General features: G+C 39.5%; 1 protein-coding gene across 2 annotated transcripts in view; it reads right to left on the bottom strand.

Moving 5' to 3' along the window:
* LOC130921326 (low-density lipoprotein receptor-related protein 1-like) overlaps window positions 1-25,826 on the bottom strand; it is a 338,897-nt gene that overhangs the window by 193,744 nt on the left and 119,327 nt on the right. For both annotated transcript variants that reach the window (XM_057845057.1, XM_057845058.1), the window contains exons 5-6: window positions 24,746-24,874; window positions 24,396-24,659 (exon numbers count right to left, since the gene is read on the bottom strand). In XM_057845057.1, coding sequence (XP_057701040.1) covers window positions 24,396-24,659; window positions 24,746-24,874 — 393 coding nt within the window. The remainder of the gene's footprint in view (window positions 1-24,395; window positions 24,660-24,745; window positions 24,875-25,826) is intronic.

Raw genomic sequence — 25,826 nt, 5'->3', positions numbered from 1 at the left:
CTTTTTTTCAAATGTGGAAAGCCTTTGGTAAAAACTGTGAAAACGTGGACTAATGAGGCAAAGCTGGAATTACAGAGCTGTTTGGACTGCACTGACTGGAGTGTCGTTAAAAAGTCAGCCTGCCACTAGAACGAATATACAGACAGAGTGACATCCTACATAAGCCGAATGTTTGTGTCCCGTCAAAGACGTTTCACACATTCAGCACTATGAAGTGATGGTTCACTGCCAAATTTCGCCCACTTCGCTAGGCCAGGGAAAACGCTCATTTAAGTGGAGATCAGGCCCTGTACATAAAAGCACGGGACCTACTTACACAAGAAACTAACAATGCAAAGAGACACGATGCAGAAAAAACAGTTTTTGCTGAAACCTGGGCGTCAGTGTGGAATGGTCTGCAGTTGCCATTTATAGGAGATCAACCCCCCAAGGAAAGAAAAATAGGAGGCCATTTTGATCTGAATAAGAAGAACTACACATAGCAATGGTGATGTAACCGATAGCTTTTGCCTGCTTTCATTTGAAGCTTGTTTTTACAGGTCTGGGCGCCGCTTTGACAGCCGCCATGTTTTCATCTTGGCGTTCGTGAAGCCCATAATTGGGGTATTTGGGTGTTCTCTACGTCAGTCTATAGGCGGGAACCACAACGCACCAACTGCAAAAAGATTTTAGGAGATCCCGGAAAACTGCCCCCTTTTTGTTTAGAGAGGGATTTCAACATAAAAATTGTGGTGCAAAAAAATTTACCCCACCGTACAGTTATCATGATGCATATAATTCACCATACATTACAAAGTAAAGGTTTGAACAGGCTTTAAACAGGTTTTTTTTGGGGGGGGGGCAGTTTGGATTGGAGTGTCAATACAAACACCTCCTTCCTAAAATCCTGAGGAACCAGACAGGGTGGCTAATGTACTGTAGGCTTTTTCAAACACTTCCGGGACTTCTTTTCAAAAGACAGGAGTTTGGGCCATGGTTCTACTGCAGATTTGAAAAGAACAACGACTCAGCCTACCCTGACCCCACAATCAAAACAACAAATGGCAACACACCTTTAACTACTGCTACTGTTTTGACTTTGTCTTCTACACTAACTATTCATGAAAATGACATAAGACAGCTTTTCAAGTAACAGAAACTTGGCAAAGTGACTGGACCCTACTGATTCAAAGTCTGCAGTGACCAGCTAGCTCCTGTCTTCAAGCAGATCTTCAACAGATCCTTGGAGCTGTGTAAAGTCCCTGCCTGTTAAGCACGTCACAGCATCCCTAGTTTGTCTAACAGGTAAATGGGTCGATAGATAATCATCCTGCACCCCTCTCAATGGACGAGGAACCTACGTGAGGATCCTGTTCATGGACTTCAGTTTTCCATTCAACATCATCATCCCTGAACTCCTTTCTTGTGAACTCCCCTAGCAGTTTACCAGACCATCTATCGGTGGATCCACATCTTATAGACATGCAGAAAGCTGCAGGTGAGATTCAGGGAAACCACTTCATCCACATGCCCTTCCAAGGATGTGTCCATCCTATAGACCCCATTCACGTGACGTCACAACACCGCCCCCCTGACTTGTGCCGCCATATTGTCCGTCAGCTCATCGTGTTTACATATTACCGCTACGTACATTCCTCCTATTACTGCATGTTTTTCTGCCTGTCTAAGGAGTCACCGCCTAGTAAACGAACCCAAAAACCTTCCTGACAATCGTTAACATTGATTGATCAAAATGGTGAAGGCATGTGTGGCGGTTGGTTGCAGTGACAGAGAAGATAAACGGTCATTTTAGTAGTTACTGTGTGCCCATTGTTAAAAGGGCAAATCTCTAAAGCAGCACGATTTGTTTATCTCGGTCCATGATTCGTTTGTGTCGACAGCCATCAGACAGCGGCGAAAACATCAATAGTCGTGATGCCAACACGATCACAGACATCATCAGACGGAGACTACGAAGCTTGTCGCCACGGTCGTGCAGTAAGAAGGTGAGCGCAACAACAGGTGTTGTGCCGAAAAATAGCCGCCCTGCGTGAAATGTCCCCCCTGACGGAAGCGCCCACACGGAAATGACTTTCTTGTACCGTGAATATGTATTATTTTACTCTGCTTGAACTAATAAATGTCATACCTGTGTGATTGTCATTGGGATATGGTCGTGAAAACCTGTAGACTAATACATATCTCTTCAAAGATGGTTATGTGGCCCAGTCCACGATTTGTTACTAATGTACTGTACTAATATTTTGTGTAATTTATTTAAAACTGATTTTACAGTCGTAAATCCATTACTGTAATGCGTCCCTGAAAACATTTGATGTTTTCACTTCAATAAAGCGTTATAAATAAGCGCTCCCGTCAGGGGGGACATTTCACGCGGGGCGGCTATTTTTCGGCATACACCGTCCCGTTGTCGAACAGCCGATCAAGTTTCATTTTACAATCGTGATAACGGTGACGCTCAGTTGCCCAAATGTCGGTTTATATTCGGGCCGGTGCCGATTTTGGGTACCCGACTCCTCATCGTGACATAAACTGGAGTATGATTGGAAATTTTGTGGTCTCAGGACGAGCTCTAACGCACGGGACCGGACAGGAGGAAACATCGATTTGGGCATCAAATATGGATCTGGCGACTGGATCGACCGAAGCTTTTCCAAATAACGGCTTTTATGCAACTCATCCAATGAGTTTACAGCGTCTGAGAGCACCGGGGCTTCCATAATTTGCAAGTGAATCCACCTTTAGAAACTACGATCATTGACAATATGGACACACAATGACGGACAATATGGCGGCACAATACAGCGATCACGTGATTGTGTGACGTTGGTGATTGGGGCCTATACTAGAACAACTGCACCTAAATGAACCCTGCACTAAAATTCCTAAAGATTGCAGATGACACCATCATCATGATCCTCTTTGGCGGAGGTGTTAAGGCTACATATCAAAAGGAGCTGTAGAGGCTCTCACTGTGTTGTGACCAACTCAATTTGGAGACAATGAGGACTTCTGAAGAACCTACCCCTCGTACTGTCCAGAGGATAGGTGGAAACCGTTGAGACCTTCAAAATCCTGGGAATTACATTTTCTCAGAAACTGAATAAGGGTGAGAATCTCGGTCATCCGGGACGGACTCTGTGTCGAGCCGCTACTCCTCCGTGTTGGGAGGAGTCAGTTGAGGTGGCTCGGCCATCTGGTTCGGATGCCTCCTGGAGAGGTGTTCCGGGCATGTCCCACTGACAGCAGGTCCCGGGGACGACCCAGGACACGCTGGAGAGACTATGTCTCTCGGCTGGCCTTGAAACGCCTTGTGATCATACCGGAGGAGCTAGTTAATGTGGCTTGGGAGAGGGAAGTCTGGGCTTTCCTGCTAAAGCTGCTGCATCCGCGACTCAACCCTGGACTAAGCGGTAAATTACGAAAGCCAACATCAACCCTATTCTCAAAAAGTCAGAGCAGGAGATGTACTTCCTGCGACCTGCCACAAGAGCTGTTAAGGCACATATACCGTACAAAGCAATCACTCAATAAGTCCTAACATCATCATCCTCATCATCATCCATCACAGTTTGGTATGGTGCCACTAGAAAGAGGACAAAATCCGACTGCAACAGCCAAATCAGGACTGCTGGTAACAACTTGCCCATTCTCATGGCCTTGCATATTGCCAAAACTGAGACTGACAAAATTCTCCTGCAATCCTACCCTACAGCCTGGTCACCACTTTTTACAACTCCTCCCCTAAAGTAGGCACTATCGAGCTATGAACACAAAAACTAGCAGGTTATCACTCCCCCAGTTTTTTCTCAGAGACAATTAATTTCTTAAACAATGAACGTAGGATTCCATTAATGCCATTTTTTTTTTTTTTTTTTTGCACACCGCTGTTCTGATCTGACCATAAAATCACACTCACTGTATCAGACTCACTTTCGGCATACAGTATGTCAATTATAATGCGGCTCTTGATCAGTATTCCATACTACTGTCACTTTATATTGCATAACAACTGCATGAGTTGGTTTATTGTCGCTATACCACAGTACAGGACTTCAGGGGATTTTATATTGTTGGCCAAATCCTTTGCACAGATTTAATTGCAGTACCATATTTTTTGGACTATTAAGTCGCGTTTTTTTTTTTGGCTGGCGGTGCGACTTATACTCAGGAGCGACTTATGTGTGAAATTATTAACACATTATGATATCATTTCACATGTTATTTTGGTGCTTTGGAGTGACACTGATGGTTTGGTAAACTTGTAAGCACGTTCTTTATGCTATAGTTATCTGAATAACTCTTAATAGCTATGGCCACGTTCGCGTTCTGCCTTTGGCAATGTGTGTTCAATTGTATTATTGACTTTTATACTAAAATGCATGCTTTTATTTTGTGGCGCTTTCACGCCTACGTGGGGGCGCACTCACACTTGTTTACGTGAAGAAGAGCGCTCACACACCAGAAGAAGACGGACAGCTACGTAGCTCTGAGTGAGTGGGCGAGTTAGCGAGAGAGAAACACGGCTGCCAACCTATGTTCATTGTTTATGCTTTTAAAATATCTCTACAGAGGCAACGCCTGTGTGTATCATCCTTTCTGTTGTTGTTGTGTGTTTTCCACTCGCGATCGGACACTTAGAGCCAGTTGTGTGGTTATTTGAACAATGTGCTAATGCTAGCGAACACATGCTAACCGTTTATATCATTGCTGTAAGAGCACCTAATTATCATTTATTTATGTTGATGCGAACCTGTTTGGTATCGAGGACCAAATTGATTCAGCAAATTATACGGACATCCAGCATCGGTCATTTGGGAGTTCGCTGTATAGCCAGGACGGAGCCGTAGCATCCTGGTGAGGACAGTATATTCGCATTTCGGTGTTCATGCACTGTACACTGTACATTTATTCGGCATGTTGTTCTCTATTGTATTTTTATTAGGGCTGTCAAACGATTAAAATTTTTAATCGAGTTAATTACAGCTTAAAAATTAATTAATCATAATTAATCGCAATTCAAACCATCTATAAAATATGCCATATTTTTCTGTAAATTACTGTTGGAATGGAATAATATGACACAAGATGAATATATACATTCAACATACGGTACATAGGGACTGTATTTGTTTATTATAACAATAAATCAACAAGATGGCATTAACATTGTTAACATTCTGTTAAAGCGATCCATGGATAGAAAGACTTGTAGTTCTTAAAAGATAAATGTTAGTACAAGTTTTAGACATTTTATATTAAAACCCTTCTTAATGTTTTCGTTTTAAATAAAATTTGTTAAAATTTCAATAAAAAAATAAACAAGTAGCCCGCCATTGTTGATGTTGATAATAACTTACACAATGCTCATGGGTGCTGAAGCCTATAAAATCAGTCGCACCCAAGCGCAAGCAGAGGGCGGCAAAACTCCATAAAACACAATTGACATATGGGCATTTCACTGTACTGTCATTTAAATCTGTCTGAGCGGGGCATGTGCGTAAATTGCGTCAAATATTTTAAAGTGATTAATTAAAAAAATTAATTACCACCCGTTAACGCGATGATTTTGACAGCCCTAATTTTTATATTAAATTGCCTTTCAAGATGACATATCTTCTATGTGTTGGATTTTATCAAGTAAATTTCCCCCAAAAATGCGACTTATACTCCGGTGCGACTTATATATGGGTTTTTTTCCTCTTCGTTGGGCATTTTATGGCTGGTGCGGCTTATACTCAGGTGCGACTTGTAGTCTGAAAAACACGGTACTTCTATCCTTACAAGGCCAATTGGTTCTCTGCACTTACAGAATGTGTTTTCTCCTAAATCTACTCTTCTTATAGTGATATTGTTTGATGTTATTCTACAGCATCTGCCAAATTCCAAGTATTTGTAAAATACTTGACCAATAAAGATGATTCTGATTCTGACATCTGCGCGCCCACATTTCAACAGCATGTCAGATGAAGTGAAAGAAAGTGGAATGGAGAGGAGGGCTTCAAAAACCACAAGACGTCTATTTTTACAGCTGCCATGAGCCCTGCTCGCCCCAGAACTGTCCTCACACAAACACAAACAGCCCAGATATGGGGCGGCAGTCGTGCAGTAGGGGTCCAGGGTCATAAAGTACTGGATTGTTTTCCAGGGTGAGCTAGGCCAGTGCGATGATGCAGGCAGACCAATGTCTCCACTTCTCCGACCAAAACCGAAAAGCTTTGCAATGGAGGAAATGACTAAGCAGATTCTTTTGTGAAAATAAACCTTTATAATCTGTCTCTTGTCGCACAGGAGTTGTCAGTGTTGCAAATGTTTTGGGTTGAGTAAAAGATGGAGAAAATGTGCAAGTGAAAATGGTGGAGGAACGAAGCAGAAAGAAACAAAATCTGAGGAAAAAATAGGGGAGAAACTGGGAGGGAAAGAGATCTGATTTCCACCAGGGAAACTTGGCCATTGTGCAGCATTTCTGAGGTTTATGGGAGTCAGCGGCCGTAATCCCAGAGGTGCTCTTAATTTTTAACACACAGTGCTCTGTTTAAACACTTCCAGCTGCCCCACGACACATTGATTCACTGATTAAGCCATGTATAAACACAGGTACGAGAGGAGGAGATTTTGAAAGGTCCTAAAAGGAGCAACCTTACTCGCTCGAGCCATTCCCTTTCTCAACGCCTCTTCCCTCCCGTGTCTGGATTCATGAAGTACACTTCATTATGAGTTTTGTTGATCTCACACTATTCCGACTCAGACCAACTTAATTAAAAAGGAACAGACAGCTCCCCCTTCATCATTCGCCAGCATCTGCAAGGAATGTTCATGTACTTAAAAAGTCAAACAAAATGGAGCACTTTTGGACACTAACATAAATTATGCTAACAACTGCATAGTGGCAGAAGTGGTTAGCATACATTTCTTCTACATTAACGGCAATTTTAATACCTACCAAGTCAAAAAGCTAAATCATAATTTACTTATTTGTTGTTTTTCCATGTGAATCCCAATGTAACAGTTATCGCTGCCATGGAAGGTAAATAACAGTATCCCATCTATCTGTATAATATTGTACCTCACTCTCTATGAAACAGTACAGCCTGATAAGCACAAGTGGGTAGTAACCGTTAAATTTACTTGAATATGTCATGTCATTTCCTGTTTTATTTTGAAGGCTTCACCCTCCTCGTGTCTGTGTACTTGCCCTTCCTCTTGTCACCTAATCGCCTATTGTTTCCAACGGTTCCCCATTACCTCGTGTGTGTATATATTGCCTGAGGCTACGTCTACACTAGGACAGATAATTTTCTCCAGGGTATTTTGCCGACTATTTTTATACCTGTCCACACTTCGTTTAGGGAGCGTTTAAGGCCCCTCCGCTCCTGCAAGGTACGCCTGCATTTACGCAAACTACGCATGCATAGAAAGGAGAAGCCTAATGTGTTACGTCATCGCCCGCACGGTTTGGACCGGAAAGTCATTACTTGCCCGCGGCAAAATTTTATAAAAATTACTACACATTCTAGACTGTCGTTATTTAGTGATCACTCTTTTTTTCGTGATCGCAATTTAACGTATCACACAGGAGCGAGAGTTGAAGAGACAGCACGCTGTGCTTTTACGAGCGGGCGCCGTGTTGTGATTGAAATAAATCTTTATAAAACAACAGAAGCCTGACATCATTACTTGGGATGTTACAATCGATGCTCAGTTGCGCTCTCACCACTTGGAAAATAACAAATAGAAGCATATGGTGTGGCTCTGAATATATTTCCTGGAAGCAGCAACCAGGACTGCTTGTGCATAAAAGTGGCCATCCTGGAAGTGGCAACAGTACTTTTGACAGGCAGAAATGTCTGGGAAAAAAACTGATCGCGCGCCTCTTTGGCTGGGGGTACCATGCAGGTCACTTTTCGGGGTTTAATTTTCCTCAACGCGTTTTTATTAGGGCTGTCAAACGATTAAAATTTTTAATCGAGTTAATTACAGCCTAAAAATTAATTAATCATAATCAATCACAATTCAAACCATCTATAAAATGTGCCATATTTTTCTGTAAATTATTGTTGGAATGAAAAGATAAGACACAAGACAAATATATACATTCAACATACGGTACGTAAGTACTGTATTTGTTTATTATAACAATAAATCAACAAGATGGCATTAACATTATTAATATTCACTTAAAGCGATCCATGGATAGAAAAACACAAGAGTTCTTAAAAGATAAATGTTAGTACAAGTTATAGAAATTTTATATTAAAACCCCTCTTAATGTTTTCGTTTTTTAAAATTTGTAAAATTTTCAATCAAAAAATAAACTAGTAGCTCGCCATTGTTGATGTCATTTCACCATGCTCACTCCCCAAACCCATAAAATCATTTGGACCCAAGCGCCAGCAGAGGGCGCCAAACAACAAAAAATAAGTAACAAGTAACAAGCGGACGTTACACTGCTGTCATTTTAATATGAGCAGGGCATGTGCGTTAATTGCGTCAAATATTTTAACGTGATTAATTAAAAAAAATTAAATTCCGCCCATTAACGCGATAATTTTGACAGCCCTAGTTTTATATCCAGATTTGAGTTGAGAGGGGGCGGCCCCGTAGCTGGCTGATCGGAGACAACTCGGGAGACGAGCTCTGTAAAAAAAAAAAAAATGCTCATCTCCACCTCATCCACGATGGGAGGACCCCAAATGGGCATTGAGTTGAAGCATATTATTGAGACGTAGTTTGAAGGTTCAAGAAAAATTTGTGGAAAAGAAAAAAGAAGCAGGAATGCCACGTCGTGATCGTCCGCCTCCATTGTTTACGTTGCTGTCGTGCCGCACTAAAAACAGCGATGGCATGACGTCCCTTCCTGAGTATTGGAATGTTGTACGGAGACAGCAGTCCATATTGGGCGGCGCGTAGGTGGTGTGTAACATTACCCACCTACATTATCCGTCTAACAACTAATCTGGATAATAGGCATACTAGTGTAGCCGAACTGCCGTATAGTCCAACTAATTACACGTTTAAGGCCATTATCCGTCCTGGTGAAGACGTAGCCTCAGTTTCCCATGTCTTGTGCAGGAGAGTCTTACTAATACTACCCTTGAGATCATGTCACCCTTGTTTTTTGAGCTATAATAGTTGTCTAGATATTATCCTCCATTTGGAGTGCTTTATTTTTGATCAGTCTAGATATTTACCTCCATTTGGAGTGCTTTATTTTTTATCATAGTTGTCTAGGCCTTTTCCTCCGTTTGGAGTCTTTTATGTTTGTGCTTTTCTTCCTTTGGAGTCTTTTATGTTTGTGCTTTTCTTCCTTTGGAGTGTTTTGTGTTTGAATTTTTATATCGTAGTTGTTTTGGCTTATTCCTCCCTTTTGAGCGTTTTATGTTTGGACGTCTTCTCATCCCTGCATGCCAGCGGAAGAATCTGTTTTCTTAATAAAGTTTATGTTTCCAGAACTCCGCAGCCGAGTCCGCCTCGTTATCTCAGCCTGACAGAGTAACTTTTTGAGAAAAATGTACTTCAAAGAGTAGTTTTACTTAGCCATACTTTTTACATTTTCTTGAGTAGATTTGGGAAGAAGAAACACTACTCTTACTCTGCTACAATGAGACGTCGCAACAATAATCACGGGTCCTTCATACCAATTAGACTCAAGCCTGTCGTTGTCTGATCACGCTGGCCTGTTCAATTACGTGGCGTCTTTAAATCACTGTAAATAATTAAGCATTTTACATAGAGCGCTGCCCTCAACATGACTCGAAAGCGCGGATTTTAACCTCTCTTGCAGTTTTTATTTGGCATTGAGTGACCACGGAAAACAGGAGATAAGATCCTTTTAATTTCATAATAGGAATTATGAAGGAATTGGTCACCATTCAACTATTCAAACTAGAACTACATTCTCCACTAGAGGGCACTCATGCTTTTTGGATGAATGATGCTTTATTTCTGTTTTTTTTTTTTTCTCCCGCCAGAAATCAATGATTTGTCCACTTGTTAGTTGTATTTTTTGGAGTTTTGTCGCCCTCTGCTGGCGCTTGGGGGTGACTGAATTTATGGGCTTCAGCACCCATGAGCATTGTGTAATTATTGACATCAACAATGGTGGGCTACTAGTTTATTTTTTGACTGAAAATTTTACAAATTTTATTAAAACGAAAACAGTAAGAGGGGTTTTAATATAAAATTTCTATAGCTTGTACTAACATTTATCTTTTAAGAACTACAAGTCTTTCTATCCATGGATCGCTTTAACAGAATGTTAATAATGTTAATGCCATCTTGTTGATTTATTTTTATAATAAACAAATACAGTACTTATTTACCGTATGTTGAATCTATATATCCATCTTGTGTCTTATCTTTCCATTCCAACAATAATTTACAGAAAAATATGGCATATTTTATAGATGGTTTGAATTGCGATTAATTACGATTAATTAATCTTAACTCGATTAAAATTTTTTAATCATTTGACAGCCCTACTTATTACTTGAGTATACTTTTCACTAAATACTTTTTTATTTGTACTTGAGTACATTTTTCTATGACTACTTTGACTTTTACTTGAATATTATTTTGAAGTAACACTACTCTTACTTGAGTAAAATGTTTGGCTACTCTATCCACCCTACTGATAAGTACAAAACACACTAATGAACAGTAACAGTTGTAGAAACAGCCACTTGCAGCAATGTGTTAAGTCAAACATGCATACAGTGCTCCCTAATCATATTGAACTTATGTTTGTTTTCAAAGTTTGCACTCAACAGAAGACTAGCCAAGTTTAGACTGTGATTCTCATCAACCTAACCCGCATATTTTTTTTTTAGCTTGTCTCACTCTATATGACACTCCCCTTAAGCATCTGGCCAACACATCACAAACACAAGCAAGGGCAGAGTGGAAAAAACACCATAGACGCTGCCAATTCTTGTAGACATGATGGCAAGGAACTGAAGGAAGGCAGAGGATTTAAGTTGTACAGCATGTTCACCGTTTCATTGTCAATGAAGGTGATGGCAAGTGTGTGCATACGTGTGTGAATGGGAGTCTGACTCTTAAAATATGCGGACTGGCTTGACTTTTAGCAGCACATGACCTCGTAAGGAGATCTCAAGGCACTGCATGTGTGCTGATCTATACACGGTGCAGGCAGTGCAGGGAGGGGAGAGCCGGTCTATCCGGGAGGCTTAGCGACAGCTCTGGGATCAGCCTTCGTGTGCGCGATGTCTGCTGAACTCATATCAGCTTCAATTCAAGGATGCTCAGCAAGGGAGCTCTTGAGTGCCATAAATTAGCTCTGCTTTTACTTACTTTTAAATGCAATGTTGTCATATCGGGGCTTTTAGACTTAATATTTGACTCAATTTTAAAACTAAATCTGCTGCTGTAATTGAGGGTCAGACGTTCTTTACATGGTAGTCAAAGGGGAGGTTACAGACAGTGTTGTTGTGAAAACTGCTATCAAAATTTGATTGTAGCCTCACTTCGCTAATCCCTTTTGGTTTGAAGTTTTATTTACCGGTATATTTTGTAATACAATAAATTAAAAATCAAAAGATGGTCAGAGGTTCATCCGGCAAGCCGAAATTCTGCATTGCCTTTATGGTTCCTAAGTGCCTTTCGGTGTGCTTCTGTCTGCTAGTCTTATGCTTAATTGTTCGCAGAAAAATGATAGCCCCGTTCTTCAAAGAGGTGGATAGATCACCAAAGTTTAAGAAATATTGACTTTTTTTTTTTTTTTTAAACAATTTTCTTTAAAAGGAAGAAATGTGTGTATATTAGGGGTGTCAAACGATTAAAATTTTTAATCGAGTTAATTACATCTTAAAAATTAATTAATCGTAATTAATCGCAATAAATCGCAATTCAAACCATCAATAAAATATGCCATATTTTTCTGTAAATTATTGTTGGAATGGAAAGATAAGACACAAGATGGATATATACATTCAACATACGGTATATAAGTACTGTATTTGTTTATTATAACAATAAATCAACAAGATGGCATTACCATTATTAACATTCTGTTAAAGCGATCCATGGATAAAAAGACTTGTAGTTCTTAAAAGATAAGTGTTAGTACAAGTTATAGAAATTTTATATTAAAACCCCTCTTAATGTTTTCGTTTTAATAAAATTTGTAAAATTTTCAATCAAAAAATAAACTAGTAGCCCGCCATTGTTGATGTCAATAATTACTTACACAATGCTCATGGGTGCTGAAGCCTTTAAAATCAGTCGCACCCAAGCGCCAGCAGAGGGCGGCAAAACTCTGAAAATACAACAAGAACACTTTTCACTGTGCTTTCATTTGAATCTGTTTGAGCGGGGCATTTGTGCGTTAATTGCGTCAAATATTTTAACGTGATTAATTTTAAAAATTAATTACCGCCCGTTAACGCGATAATTTTGACAGCCCTAGTGTATATGTTAACTACTTCCTGTATATCACCCTTTAGTTTAAGTTTTGGAAGTAGTGTTGTTGACCGTATAGCTACATTATCAACACACCGCTCCTTTATGTACAAAGGAGATAAAAACGAGAGCAAGAATGCAATTATGCAACGCACATTTACCGCAATCTTGACATAAGACCTAAAGGTATGGGTTACTGTCTTTGTATTTGACATTTTATAAAGGTAATCGTCATCCTGTTTCATAACTACTGTACGTGTTTTCCTAGCGTACAATGAAATGGGAGTGATTACAAACTGCAGGTTTTACAGGACATTGATTGAAAAGCTAAGGGAGAACGAGATAGGGGAACACAAAGAAACGGTGATAGAGACAGAGATAGGAAGAGAGAAAAAGACTTAGCGAGAGAAACAGAGAATGGTGTGGTCACATCTGGACAAGTCGTCTGTGGCGTACCGAGTTCATGAGTCACGTTAACCAAACGTGCATCATTTCCTGTATGTTCACTCCTGCCTTTGGATTCTCCCGCCTCCTTCACACGAGGACTGTAAACAAAAACCTCTTGCCCGATCAGAACGTCGGTGACACTGACACTAAATGTACTGTCTGGTCAAGAGATCTAGGATGATCAGAGACAGGACACGCCAAATCATATTAAACAACTTCTGATTCTTTCTTGTGTTGTGAATCAATTGAGCATTAGGGAGGCGAAAGCCAGATGCCTTTAGGAGCCTCTCGGGCTAGTGGTTTATTCTGTTTTTGATCACAAATTATCATAAACAGCCTTAATTAAAAAACACATTTGAGGCAAATGTTATGCTATAAAATCAGTCCTTTTTAAACCACGAGTACTCTTGGTAACATGGTAACATGTGCAAGGAAGATCTCTTAACCTGAAGCACTTGGTTCAGGTTGTTGATAATACACTTGGACTTAGTTCACAGGATGTGAAATATCCTTTAATAGCTTCCTTATTTGAGCAAAGAGGAGCAGCTGTTATTTCCTTAACCCCCTGGTTCTTATATTATACTGAAACTGAGACGTTGACAGAAAAAAGCATGTGCAATTACTATTGATATTTTAATTTCCTTATCTTTATTGAAATTGAAATGTGGTTTAACTCCATTCGACCGTCCATAACACAATTACTCTAGCAAAGAAAATATAAACCAGGATATTTTCAATTGAAATAACAAACGTGTTGAAGTGAAGAACATAATGTCATGGCTCTCTTGAGTTTCCAGTTATTTCTACAACTCTGATTTTACTCTGATAGAGTGATTGGAACAGATACTTCTTTGTCACAAAAAACATTATGAAGTTTGGTTCTTTTATGACTTTATTATGGGTGAACAGGAAAAAGTGATCAAATGTGCTGGGTCAAAAATATACATACAGCAGCGATAATGTTTGGTAACATGTCCCTTGGCCATTTTCACTTCAATTAGGCGCTTTTGGTAGCCATCCACAGGCTTCTGGCAAGCTTCTGGTTGAATCTTTGACCAATCCTCTTGACAGAATTGGTGCAGTTCAGTTAAATTTGATGGCTTTCTGACATGGACTTGTTTCTTCAGCATTGTCCACAAGTTCTCAATGGGGTTTAAGTCAGGACTTTGGGAAGGCCATTCGAAAACCTTAATTCTAGCCTGATTTAGCCATTCCATTACCACTTTTGATGTGTGTTTGGGGTCATTGTCCTGTTGGAACACCCAACTGCGCCCAAGACCCAATCTTCGGGCTGATGACGTTAGGTTATCTTGAAGAATTTGAAGGTAATCCTCCTTCTTCATTATCCCATTTACTCTCTGTAAAGCACCAGTTCCATTGGCAGCAAAACAGCCCCATAGCATAATACTACCACCACCGTGCTTGACGGTAGGCATGGTGCACTTGGGGTTAAAGGCCTCACCTTTTTTCCTCCAAACATATTGCTGGGCATTGTGGCCAAACAGCTCGATTTTTGTTTCGTCTGACCACAGAACTTTCCTCCAGAAGGTCTTATCTTTGTCCATGTGATCAGCAGCAAACTTCAGTCGAGCCTTAAGGTGCCGCTTTTGGAGCAAGGGCTTCCTTCTTGCACGGCAGCCACTCAGTCCATGGAGATGCAAAACACGCATGACTGTGGACACTGACACCGGTGTTCCAGCAGGTTCTAATTCTTGGCAGATCTGCTTTTTGGTGATTCTCGGTTGAATCTTCACCCTCCTGACCAATTTTCTCTCAGCCGCAGGTGATAACTTGCGTTTTCTTCCTGATCGTGGCAGTGACAAAACAGTGCCATGCACTTTAAACTTACAAACAATTGTTTGCACTGTTGCTCTTGGGACCTGCAGCTGCTTTGAAATGGCTCCAAGTGACTTTCATGACTTGTTCAAGTCAATGATTGTTCAAGTCAATAATCACTCACAAGAAATTGCTAATTCGTGTTGCTGTATGTATATTTTTGACCCAGCAGATTTGATCACTTTTTCTGTTAACCCATAATAAAGTCATAAAAGAACCAAACTTCATGAATGTTTTTTGTGACAAAGAAGTATCTGTTCCAATCACTCTATCAGAGAAAAATCAGAGTTGTAGAAATAACTGGAAACTCAAGAGAGCCATGACATTATGTTCTTCACAAGTGTATGTAAACTTTTGACCAAAACTGTATATATATTAGGGCTGTCAAACTAATCGAGTTAATTACAGCTTAAAAATTAATTAATCGTAATTAATCGCAATTAATCGCAATTCAAACCATCTCTATAATATGCCATATTTTTCTGTAAATTATTGTTAGAATGGAAAGATAAGACACATGTCGGATATATACATACAACATACTGTACATAAGTACTGTATTTGTTTATTGTAACAATAAATCCACAAATGCCATTATTAACATTCTTTCTGTTAAAGTGATCCACGGATAGAAAGACTTGTTGTTCTTAAAAGATAATTGTTATGGTTACAAGTTATAGTAATTTTATATTAAAACCCCTCTTCATGTTTTTGTTTTAATAAAATTTGTAAAATTTTCAATCAAAAGTAGAGTTAATATAATAATAATAAGAATAAAAATGACAATAATAAAAATAGAGTGACCAAAGTCTAAGTTTTACGTGTATTTTGCATAGCTATTTTGATATGGAATGCCACTTCATTTTGCATTGTTGTTTAACTGTGTGTCAGAATAGGGCCTCATTACTATAGACTGAAGTGCTTTTCTTTTTGTGAACATTATTTTTTTGGGGAGAGATAGGAATATTATTTTTGTTGTGCTTTCACTAATATACTTATGTTTGTTGTGAAGGAGAAGCTTATGCCAATAAACGGCGCGGTCCAAAGAACGCCTGTGTCCACTCGCCTTTACTGTATAACATATATCTGTACATATCTTACCCAAAATACAACAAGAGACACATAATTGCCACTAAAAGAAAGAAAACTTACCGAAATATGTGTGGAGCACAAATAGCAATTTGCATTGCATTGTGAATACAGCATAAACGTCTTACAACTACTAATTGGAACGGCGCTGCCCCCAAGCGGCCGGTGGCATTCTCTTCACTCTTAATGTCCATAAACGGCCTCATTGTAATCTGTTTGAGGCAATGTGCGAGCGGGTCATTTAGTGCATGCGTTAATTGCGTCAAATATTTTAAAGTGATTAATTAAAAAAATTAATTAACGCCCGTTAACGCGATAATTTTGACAGCCCTAATATATATATATATATATATATATATATATATATATATATATATATATATATATATATATAAAAATATATATACAGTGCCTTGCAAAGGTATTCGGCCCCCTTGAACCTTGCAACCTTTCGCCACATTTCAGGCTCCAAACATAAAGATATAAAATTTAATTTTTTGTCAAGAATCAACAACAAGTGGGACACAATCGTGAAGTGGAACAAAATTTATTGGATAATTTAAACTTTTTTAACAAATAAAAAACTGAAAAGTGGGGCGTGCAATATTATTCGGCCCCCTTGCGTTAATACTTTGTAGCACCACCTTTTGCTCCAATTACAGCTGCAAGTCTCTTGGGGTATGTTTCTATCAGTTTTGCACATCGAGAGACTGACATTCTTGCCCATTCTTCCTTGCAAAACAGCTCGAGCTCAGTGAGTTTGGATGGAGAGTGTTTGTGAATAGCAGTCTTCAGCTCTTTCCACAGATTCTCGATTGGATTCAGGTCTGGACTTTGACTTGGCCATTCTAACACCTGGATACGTTTATATTTGAACCATTCCATTGTAGATTTGGCTTTATGTTTTGGATCATTGTCCTGTTGGAAGATAAATCTCCGTCCCAGTCTCTGGTCTTGTGCAGATACCAACAGGTTTTCTTCCAGAATGTTCCTGTATTTGGCTGCATCCATCTTCCCGTCAATTTTAACCATCTTCCCTGTCCCTGCTGAAGAAAAGCAGGCCCAAACCACATGATGCTGCCACCACCATGTTTGACAGTGGGGATGGAGTGTTCAGGGTGATGAGCTGTGTTGCTTTTACGCCAAACATGTCGTTTTGCATTGTGGCCAAAAAGTTCAATTTTGGTTTCATCTGACCAGAGCACCTTCTTCCACATGTTTGGTGTGTCTCCCAGGTGGCTTGTGGCAAACTTTAAACGAGACTTTTTATGGATATCTTTGAGAAATGGCTTTCTTCTTGCCACTCTTCCATAAAGGCCAGATTTGTGCAGTGTACGACTGATTGTTGTCCTATGGACAGACTCTCCCACCTCAGCTGTAGATCTCTGCAGTTCATCCAGAGTGATCATGGGCCTCTTGGCTGCATCTCTGATCAGTTTTCTCCTTGTTTGAGAAGAAAGTTTGGAAGGACGGCCGAGCCTTGGTAGATTTGCAGTGGTCTGATGCTCCTTCCATTTCAATATGATGGCTTGCACAGTGCTCCCTGAGATGTTTAAAGCTTGTGAAATCTTTTTGTATCCAAATCCGGCTTTAAACTTCTCCACAACAGTATCTCGGACCTGTCTGGTGTGTTCCTTGGTTTTCATAATGCTCTCTGCACTTTAAACAGAACCCTGAGACTATCACAGAGCAGGTGCATTTATACGGAGACTTGATTACACACAGGTGGATTCTATTTATCATCATCGGTCATTTAGGACAACATTGGATCATTCAGAGATCCTCACTGAACTTCTGGAGTGAGTTTGCTGCACTGAAAGTAAAGGGGCCGAATAATATTGCACGCCCCACTTTTCAGTTTTTTATTTGTTAAAAACGTTTAAATTATCCAATAAATGTTGTTCCACTTCACGATTGTGTCCCACTTGTTGTTGATTCTTGACAAAAAAATTAAATTTCATATCTTTATGTTTGAAGCCTGAAATGTGGCGAAAGGTTGCAAGGTTCAAGGGGGCCGAATACTTTTGCAAGGCACTGTATATATATATATATATATATATATATTCATTCCAGAAATACAATGGTATGAAAACGTATCAGAACCTTTTGGAATTTCTCACATTTCTGCATAAAATCACCATCAAATGTGATCTGATCACACAGATGAAAACACAGTGTCTGCTCTAACTAAAACCACCCAAACATTTATAGATTTCATATTTTAAAGAGGATAGAATGCAAACAATGACAGAAGGGGAAAAAATAAGTAAGTAAACCTTCTGTCTAAGGAGACTTAAAGAGCAATTGAAACCAATTTTTTCCAAACATATAAATCAGGCGTGTGCTAAATCACTGATGAGAGGTTAAAAGCTGCCCTGCCCACCATAAAACACACAAGAATTGTCTTGATGAGAAGCATTGTCTGACGTGCATCATGGCTCGGTCAAAAGAGCTGCCTGAAGAACTGCGATCAAGGATTGTTGATTTGTATAAAGGTGGGAAAGGATACAAAACCATCTCTAAAAGTCTGGATCTTCATCATTCAACAGTCAGATAAGTTGTCTACAATTGGATAGAGTTTGGCCCATTTGCCTCCTCCCAAGAAGTGGCCGTCCACCAAAGATGACGACAGGAGTTCAGTGCAGAATATTCAGAGAGGTAAAAAAGAAACCTAGAGTGTCTGCTAAAAACTTACAGAAATTACTGGCACAGTCCGATAATTCTGTGCACACATCAACTCTATGTAAAACTATGATCAAGAATGGTGTTCATGGGAGGACTCCACTGAGGAAGGCACTGCTGTCTAAAAAACATTGTTGCTCATTTAATCTTCGCAAAAAGGCACTTGGACATTCAACAGAAATTTTGGCAAAATATTTTGTGGACTGCTGAAACCAAAGTTGAATTGTTTGGGAGTAACACACAAAGACAATGTGTGGAAGAAAAATGGAATAGCTCACCAACATCAACACCTCGTCCACACCGTGAAGCATGCTGGAGGGAGCATCATGATTTGACCATGTTTTGCTACCTTAGGGCCTGGACAACTTGCAATCACTTATGGAAAAATGAATTCAAAAGTTTATTATGTTTTTCAGGAAAACCTGAGGCTGTCTGCAGGGCAGTTAAAACTAAAAAGAGGATGGATGTTGCCACAAAACAATGATCCAAAACACAGAAGTAAATCAACTTCAGAATGGTTTCAGAAGAACAAAATGCACGTTATGGAGTGGCCAAGTCAAAGTCCAGACTTGAACCCCGTTGAGATGCTGTGGCAAGACCTAAACACAGTGATTCATGCCAGACATCCCAGGACTGAACTACAGCAGTTTTGTAGAGAAGAATGGGCCAAGATTAGTCATAATCGATGTGCCACACTGATATGCAGATACAGGAAGCGTCTGGTTGAAGTTATTGCTGCCATAGGGGGGACAACAAACATTTAAATGTGATGGTTCACTTACTTATTTTCCCCCCGTCTGTCATTGTTTGCATACTATCCTCATTAAAATATGAAAACCTATAAATGTTTGTGTGTTTTTAGTTAAAGCAGACACTGTTTTCTCATCTGTGTGATTTTGACAAAGATCAGGTCACATTTGATGGTGATCTTATGCAAATGTCAGAAATTCCTTAAGGTTCAGATACTTTTTCATACCACTGTATGACTCAATGTGGTTATGAGCCAGCATCAGCAGGAGAAACACCAACTCTAAAAAAAATAATAGTAAAGTTGTCAGGTGGAATAATGGAATGTGAACAGACCCTTATGCAAATTAGCTGAATGTCAATTGAAAAAGGACTCATATTTAAAGTCATACATGTGTCCAAATAATGTCTATACACTACACACGTACACATCTATTGTAAATACTTAACTGAAATATTTATCTGTAAGTAACATTCAGCAGGGTTGACTTATTTATGTCTTATATGAAAATCCCAGCAGTAGCAGCAGTGGCACATGGCGGGCGCACTAAGTACAATTAAATCAGACTTAAACTTCTGATCTAATTAATCACACAGGCCGATTTCCGATTCCGGTTGGGTTGCTTCCAGATATTAATGTGGCAGAAAACAGATTTTGCGGAATGGGCACACCACTTTTTATGTTCAAATCTTGCAGTGTATGCACTATTCATAACTTAACCTCCTTCATGCCTGACCTGCATGCACAATCATACCACTGACTTACACAGAAATTTTGAGAAAAAACTCCCAGAATTAGCTTACAGAATTTTTTTTTTAATTCTCCGAGTGTCTAATTATCTAATCCTCTCAATTTTAAAATATGATAACAATGAAAGTTCATACATGTAAAATACAATGGTTACCTTAACTGGTTCAATGTCGAATTGATGAGTGCATATTTTACGAGACAGAGCAGTAATGAACTTGGGTTGAATTTAGAGCTGAAACAATTACTCAGATAATTCCAGTAACCTGATTTTAAAAATTGATCGAGGAATTTTCTCCGCCTCAAGGACTCTTTTAATTTTACGAGCTCTAAGAATGATGTTTTGCCCGGAGTACTTTTAATGACGCACAACGCGCTGACGTCATTTGTATACAGGAAGAAGACAGGCGGCGGATATATATGATTTTAACCATGCACGAATATGAAGGTAACAACAAAGAAGTCGACGAAAGCGAAGAGAAAGGCACATAGAAAAAGCAGAAAAGTGTGGGAGCATTTCAAGCTGGACACCAAGGCAAACAATGTTTCATGTATTCACTGTAAGACAGTGCTTGCGTAACACTACAGTATGACTTCAATTCTGTAGCTCAACCGAAGGCACCCCGTTTACTCCGAGAGCGGAGGAGTAATACACGGGACGAGGTAAAATTAAGTTAGCGCAAATAAATAAGATTAACGTTACTGTACATTGCCAATGTAACGTTAGCCCTGCGAAGGGGTAAGTTTTTATTAATTTTGACTACTGTCAATGCATGGCTAACATGTCTTTCATACAGGCTTTATTTAATCCGTAAAAACAGTGCTATAGATTGATAAGGGTGTAAAATACAAATATAATAAAGCTAACTGTCAAGTTTAGCTCAGTAGTCATTGATGGATAAAACACCGAGTAGCACTGGTGCTTAATACAGCAGGTATTATACATTTATTTTGAACACTGCAAAAACTCAAAATCCTATCAGGACTTACAATTTAGACTAACTTAAAACTTCGCAACAAATTAGAAATAGCTTGACACAAATAGAAATTCAATTGAAACATGGGAAAAACACCTAACTTTTAAATGATGTGTGTTGTCAAGCGTAATGACCATTTTAGGTTCGAAATGTTTTTTTTTGTTTGTTTTTTTTTTAAATAAGTTCTTAAGTTTTTTGAGTGAAAGCAGTGAATTTGTTGTTTTTTTCCTAGCCACGTCTGAGATGCAATTGTTGGCTGTTTTCAACAATGTACATCTAAAATGAAGGCTGATCGTCTGAAAAATGGTTCAATATTAGGTGAAATGTCTTGTTTTCTCATGTATATTTATAATTGCTTTTTACCAAAAAAAAAATGTTTTATCCGATTACTCGATGGAATTTTCAGTGGAATACTTGATAACTAAAATTTTCGATAACTGTACCCCTAGTTGAATTTGTTAGGCCTTGTTGAGACTGATGATTTTTTTTAGCCAATTCAGATTAAAACTGGATTGCTCCTTTGTAGTCTGAACTGTCACAAAGCACTACGATTTTTGTTAGATGGATTTAAACCACGTATGGGAGGTATTTTCACACCCAATATGGACAAAATGCTTCTCAGTCTGAACAGCTCAGGTGGGTTTTGACCATCTGTAACGTCACTATTCGCCGGATGATGCCTTCGTTGCCACATCAACCTGTCAGATGAGTTAATAATGTGGCCCAGTCTGAACAGGCCGCTTGAACACTTGCTACAAATAATGCGAACAGTCATCACTATAAATCGGATTTGAGGAGGAATCAGATTCAAATCAGATATGCTAACAGTCTGAACGGATGTGGCAGTGAAGAATGGCGGCATGACAAGTTTGCCTGTTTGAGGTTTGAAGTTTCATTCTCCAGGAAGACTATAGACCCTACCCACGTGACGTCACAACTCCGCTCTCCTGAATGGTACCGCCCACTTGTCCGTCAAAACATAGTGTTAACCTGTTACGGCTACGTACATTTCTCCTATTTACGGCGTGTTTTTCTGCTCCTTAACATTAATAATCAAAATGGTGAAGGCGTGTGTGGCTGTTGGTTGCACTAACAGAGAAGATGGAAGGAGAGACTTGAAGTTTGACCGTATTCCGAGGGATCCAAAGAGAGCGAAATGGACGGCTGCAATTCGACGTGAAAACTGGGCACCAAAAAATCACCACAGACTATGTAGTAGTCATTTTATATCCGGTAAGATGCATTTAAGATATACTTAGAGGGTTTTGGGCTGACAAATAACCACAATTAAGATCATTGCGAGGCTAATCGCCGACAACATACGACGTAGTACGACATAGTTTCAAATTCAAGATGTTTGTGACTTCCCTTTCTTCCACCATCGTTATTTTTTGAATAATATTTAGCTGGTACCAAGTGAAAGAAACTGGCCTCGTCTACGGGGCTGACAAATAACCACAATTAAGATCATTGCTAGGCTAATCGCCGACAACATACACGTATGTATGTAGTGAGAGTGCTATCGCTAAACCATATAAACATTAAAAGCCTTAACTCCATTGACAAACGACATGAAATACATTAGACTTGACAGTGGATGTTAGCAATAACAAAAGATTTTGAATTGAAAATTTCGTAACTCACCTTTCCAAGCACAAGATAGATTCCTGCCGAATTTTCGTGGACGAGGACCTGTTTCACCCAACCAGCAACGAAGTATTTATAAGCCTCCAAGCTATTGAAGTTTTTCATATTTTCGTGAGAATAGGCTGATTTAGTGTGGACAAGATAATTGTAAATATCTGCGTAGCAGATGTCAGGCAGACAGGGCGAAGACAGTGGGTCGAAAAACATCGATTTGGGCATCAAATATGGATCTGGCGACTAAATTCCGCCATCAATTGAAAACAATGCTAATACAGAGTCAAAATGACGGACAAGTGGGCGGAACCATACAGCGAGCACGTGGTTTTGTGACGTAGGTGGGTAGGGTCTATATATTAGCCCTGCACCTATATTGCTTGAACATCGCCATCGCAATGTGCGCATGCGCAATAGTCCCATCGCAGGATGTGCGAGTTATTTTTTTCCTTATGTAAACTTCTGTTTTTCTTCATAAAAGCAGCACTTGTGCAAAGACATGGCTTCCTGCATCTCTTTTATATACGGCAATCTTCATGATTCTCAGATATACCCCCTTACCCTGGATTAAAAGGAATTACCGTATTGACCCGAATATAAAACGGCCCTGATTATAAGACGAGCCCCCTCTTTTTCAAGACTCAAGTTTGAAAAAAGACTTTTTGAACACCAAATTATTTTTTATACAGAAAATAATTACAGTACATCTGAAACAAATGATTATAACAATATATTTGAGAGAAAAAGCATGCTATTTTGCTTCATTCAAATCTTAATATCTGAACATTTAAATATGTAAACTAAAATGCAATCACATTCGTAAATGAATGGCTTCTGGTTTTTGAAGTGTAAATAAACCAATCTATTGTGATAAAACAACAAAATTGCAATAACTGCATTAACCATAAGGGGTCGCTTTGGCCTGGGGAGTCAAGTATAGCATTCGCTTCAATGGTATCTGGCGCCATCTAGCGTCTTGAATGGGTATAATTTCTAGACATCGACTATAAGACGACCCCCCCCCCCACACTTTTTCAGTCTTATTTCAATGCAAAATTCACCGTCTTATATTCGGGCCAATACGGTATATGAATGTCTTGATTGCATATTTTCGCACCCGAGTCAGAGTCCGGGTCACCTGATTTTGAGACTGCCGCTACAGAGTCCCGATCCGATACTGGAAAAAAAAAAGTTTTTTTGAAGCTCACCCTACCAAGATCAGCCAATCACTTACACAACTAATTAGTTGATACAGCACACTTTGATTGTTGCGCTACCAAGGCGTCTCTGACCAGATCAAAGCTACCAACCTGTCTATCATCGTTAACTTTAAGTACAAAACGCCAGCTGCATTGGTAACTAAGAAAAACTGTTTGGTCTCACTGCTTAGAGGAAGGAGGGTGAGAGTCTGTATGAGCATGAAGCAGGAAAACATAAAACCCGATCCTTTTCATCAGATTCCGATCCTCTGAAAAATGGCGCGATCCAATCGGGACATCTCTAATGAATACAATGTGTCCATAGCGAATTAACCAGTCTTCCCAAACAGAGCTATTCAAGTCATCTGGTGAAAATTCTTCTAGTTTTAATATCGGAATATACTGTATATCGCATACATATAAAAGTCGCCATGTCAGTTTTTTCCAATATCGTTCAGCCCAACTTTATATGACAGTTCACTTTGTCTTGCCAACTGCAATTAAAGAGATGCAAATTGCTCAAATCCCACTTACTGAAATACCAACTGTCCTGTAAAAGCAAGTTAATTGTGACTTAAGTGTGCGGTCAAACTGATGGAGTGTACTCACGATGTAAACTAAGAGAGATGTTGATGACCCTCTCCTCAGTGAAGCCCTTGAGATTGGGAATCTTGGCACACTTCAGATGCGTGGATGATGGGGATTCTCCGACATGGATCCAACAGACTGTTTCCTGAGCATACAAGAAGTCCATTGCAGTGGTTTGTTTGGTGCTAGTGGAGAGAAGACTGTGGACGGTGGTGCCGCTCAGAGAGGTGGCTTGAATGTTCTGGGAGTTGGCGATCAACAGCACCGGCAGACGGTCTACTGGGACTGGGCAAAATAAACATAAACATGAGGAACATGAACAGAATATTCATAGCGTCTAGGCCAAGATGTTGATCTCAGCGGCTTTTTACCATTCTTGGCCTTGCAGGAGCGGTTGTCCGGCTGTGGCAAGTATCCCTCCACACAGGAGCAAGAATAAGATCCTTCCGTGTTGGTACAGGACTGACTGCATGTCCCATACACATTGCACTCATCAAAATCTGAGGAAAAAGAAAATCAACCTATTAGTCATTAATCTTCTGTACCGCTTTTCCTTAGGAGGGTCACTCCTTCAAACGATCAATGAGTGTTAAATATAATTTACAAAGCACATATACACGCAAACAAGGTTTTTGACAAGGTTAGTGTATTGGATGGTACAAGTGCATCTAAAGGAAACAAGACAAGACAAACAGTTTTTTTTATATAGACATCAAGTTAAAAACAGGCAATTTCTTTTTCACCCGAGGAACGACGGGCCATACTGCTAGTTCTCAATGGAGTTGAGGTCAGTGGATAATCGTGTCCACAACAGGAGTTTAGGTTATAATTACTATATATTTAGTACATACATTTTAAATTGTATTATCTGGACTGCATGTTAGTGCACTGTCTTAGTTGATTCTTATTAAATGACAGAAAATGATCGATTATAACCTGCATCTTTTGCATTGTGAAATCCAGAACTCCATCCATCTGAACCATTCAAACTTTCATGGACTTAAACGGTGAATAAAGCTGTTCACTACGTCCATGCAAACATGCCTCCTTCTAAGATTGGTTTGAGTTGACTGAAATATACATACGACTGGAATCCTTTAAAAGATGATCGAAAGGTTCTTGATACTAGAGCTGAAACGAATACTCGAGCAACTCGCGTGACTCGAGTTTAAAAACTGATCCGGGTAATTTTATTCACCTCGAGGAATCGTTTAATTTTGCCAGCTCTAAGCATCACATTTTGCCTGGACTACTTTTTATGCGGGACAACGCGCTGATGTCACGTGCGTAGAGGAAGAAGCAATAAAAAAAATTAAAAAAAACTTTCTGCAGCCGACAGCTGCTTCAAACTACGCCGATGTTGCTAACAACCAGCCCGCATGATGCAACAGCGGTAGCAGGTAGCATCTGATGCGTCTCATAGATATCACATGTATGTTGAACTAGATGCGA

The sequence above is a fragment of the Corythoichthys intestinalis genome, chromosome 9 (assembly GCF_030265065.1).
Source record: "Corythoichthys intestinalis isolate RoL2023-P3 chromosome 9, ASM3026506v1, whole genome shotgun sequence".
NCBI classification, from domain to species: Eukaryota; Metazoa; Chordata; class Actinopteri; order Syngnathiformes; family Syngnathidae; genus Corythoichthys; species Corythoichthys intestinalis.
The sequence above is the reverse complement of the archived record's forward strand: the minus strand, read 5'-3'. Positions and strand labels throughout refer to the sequence as shown.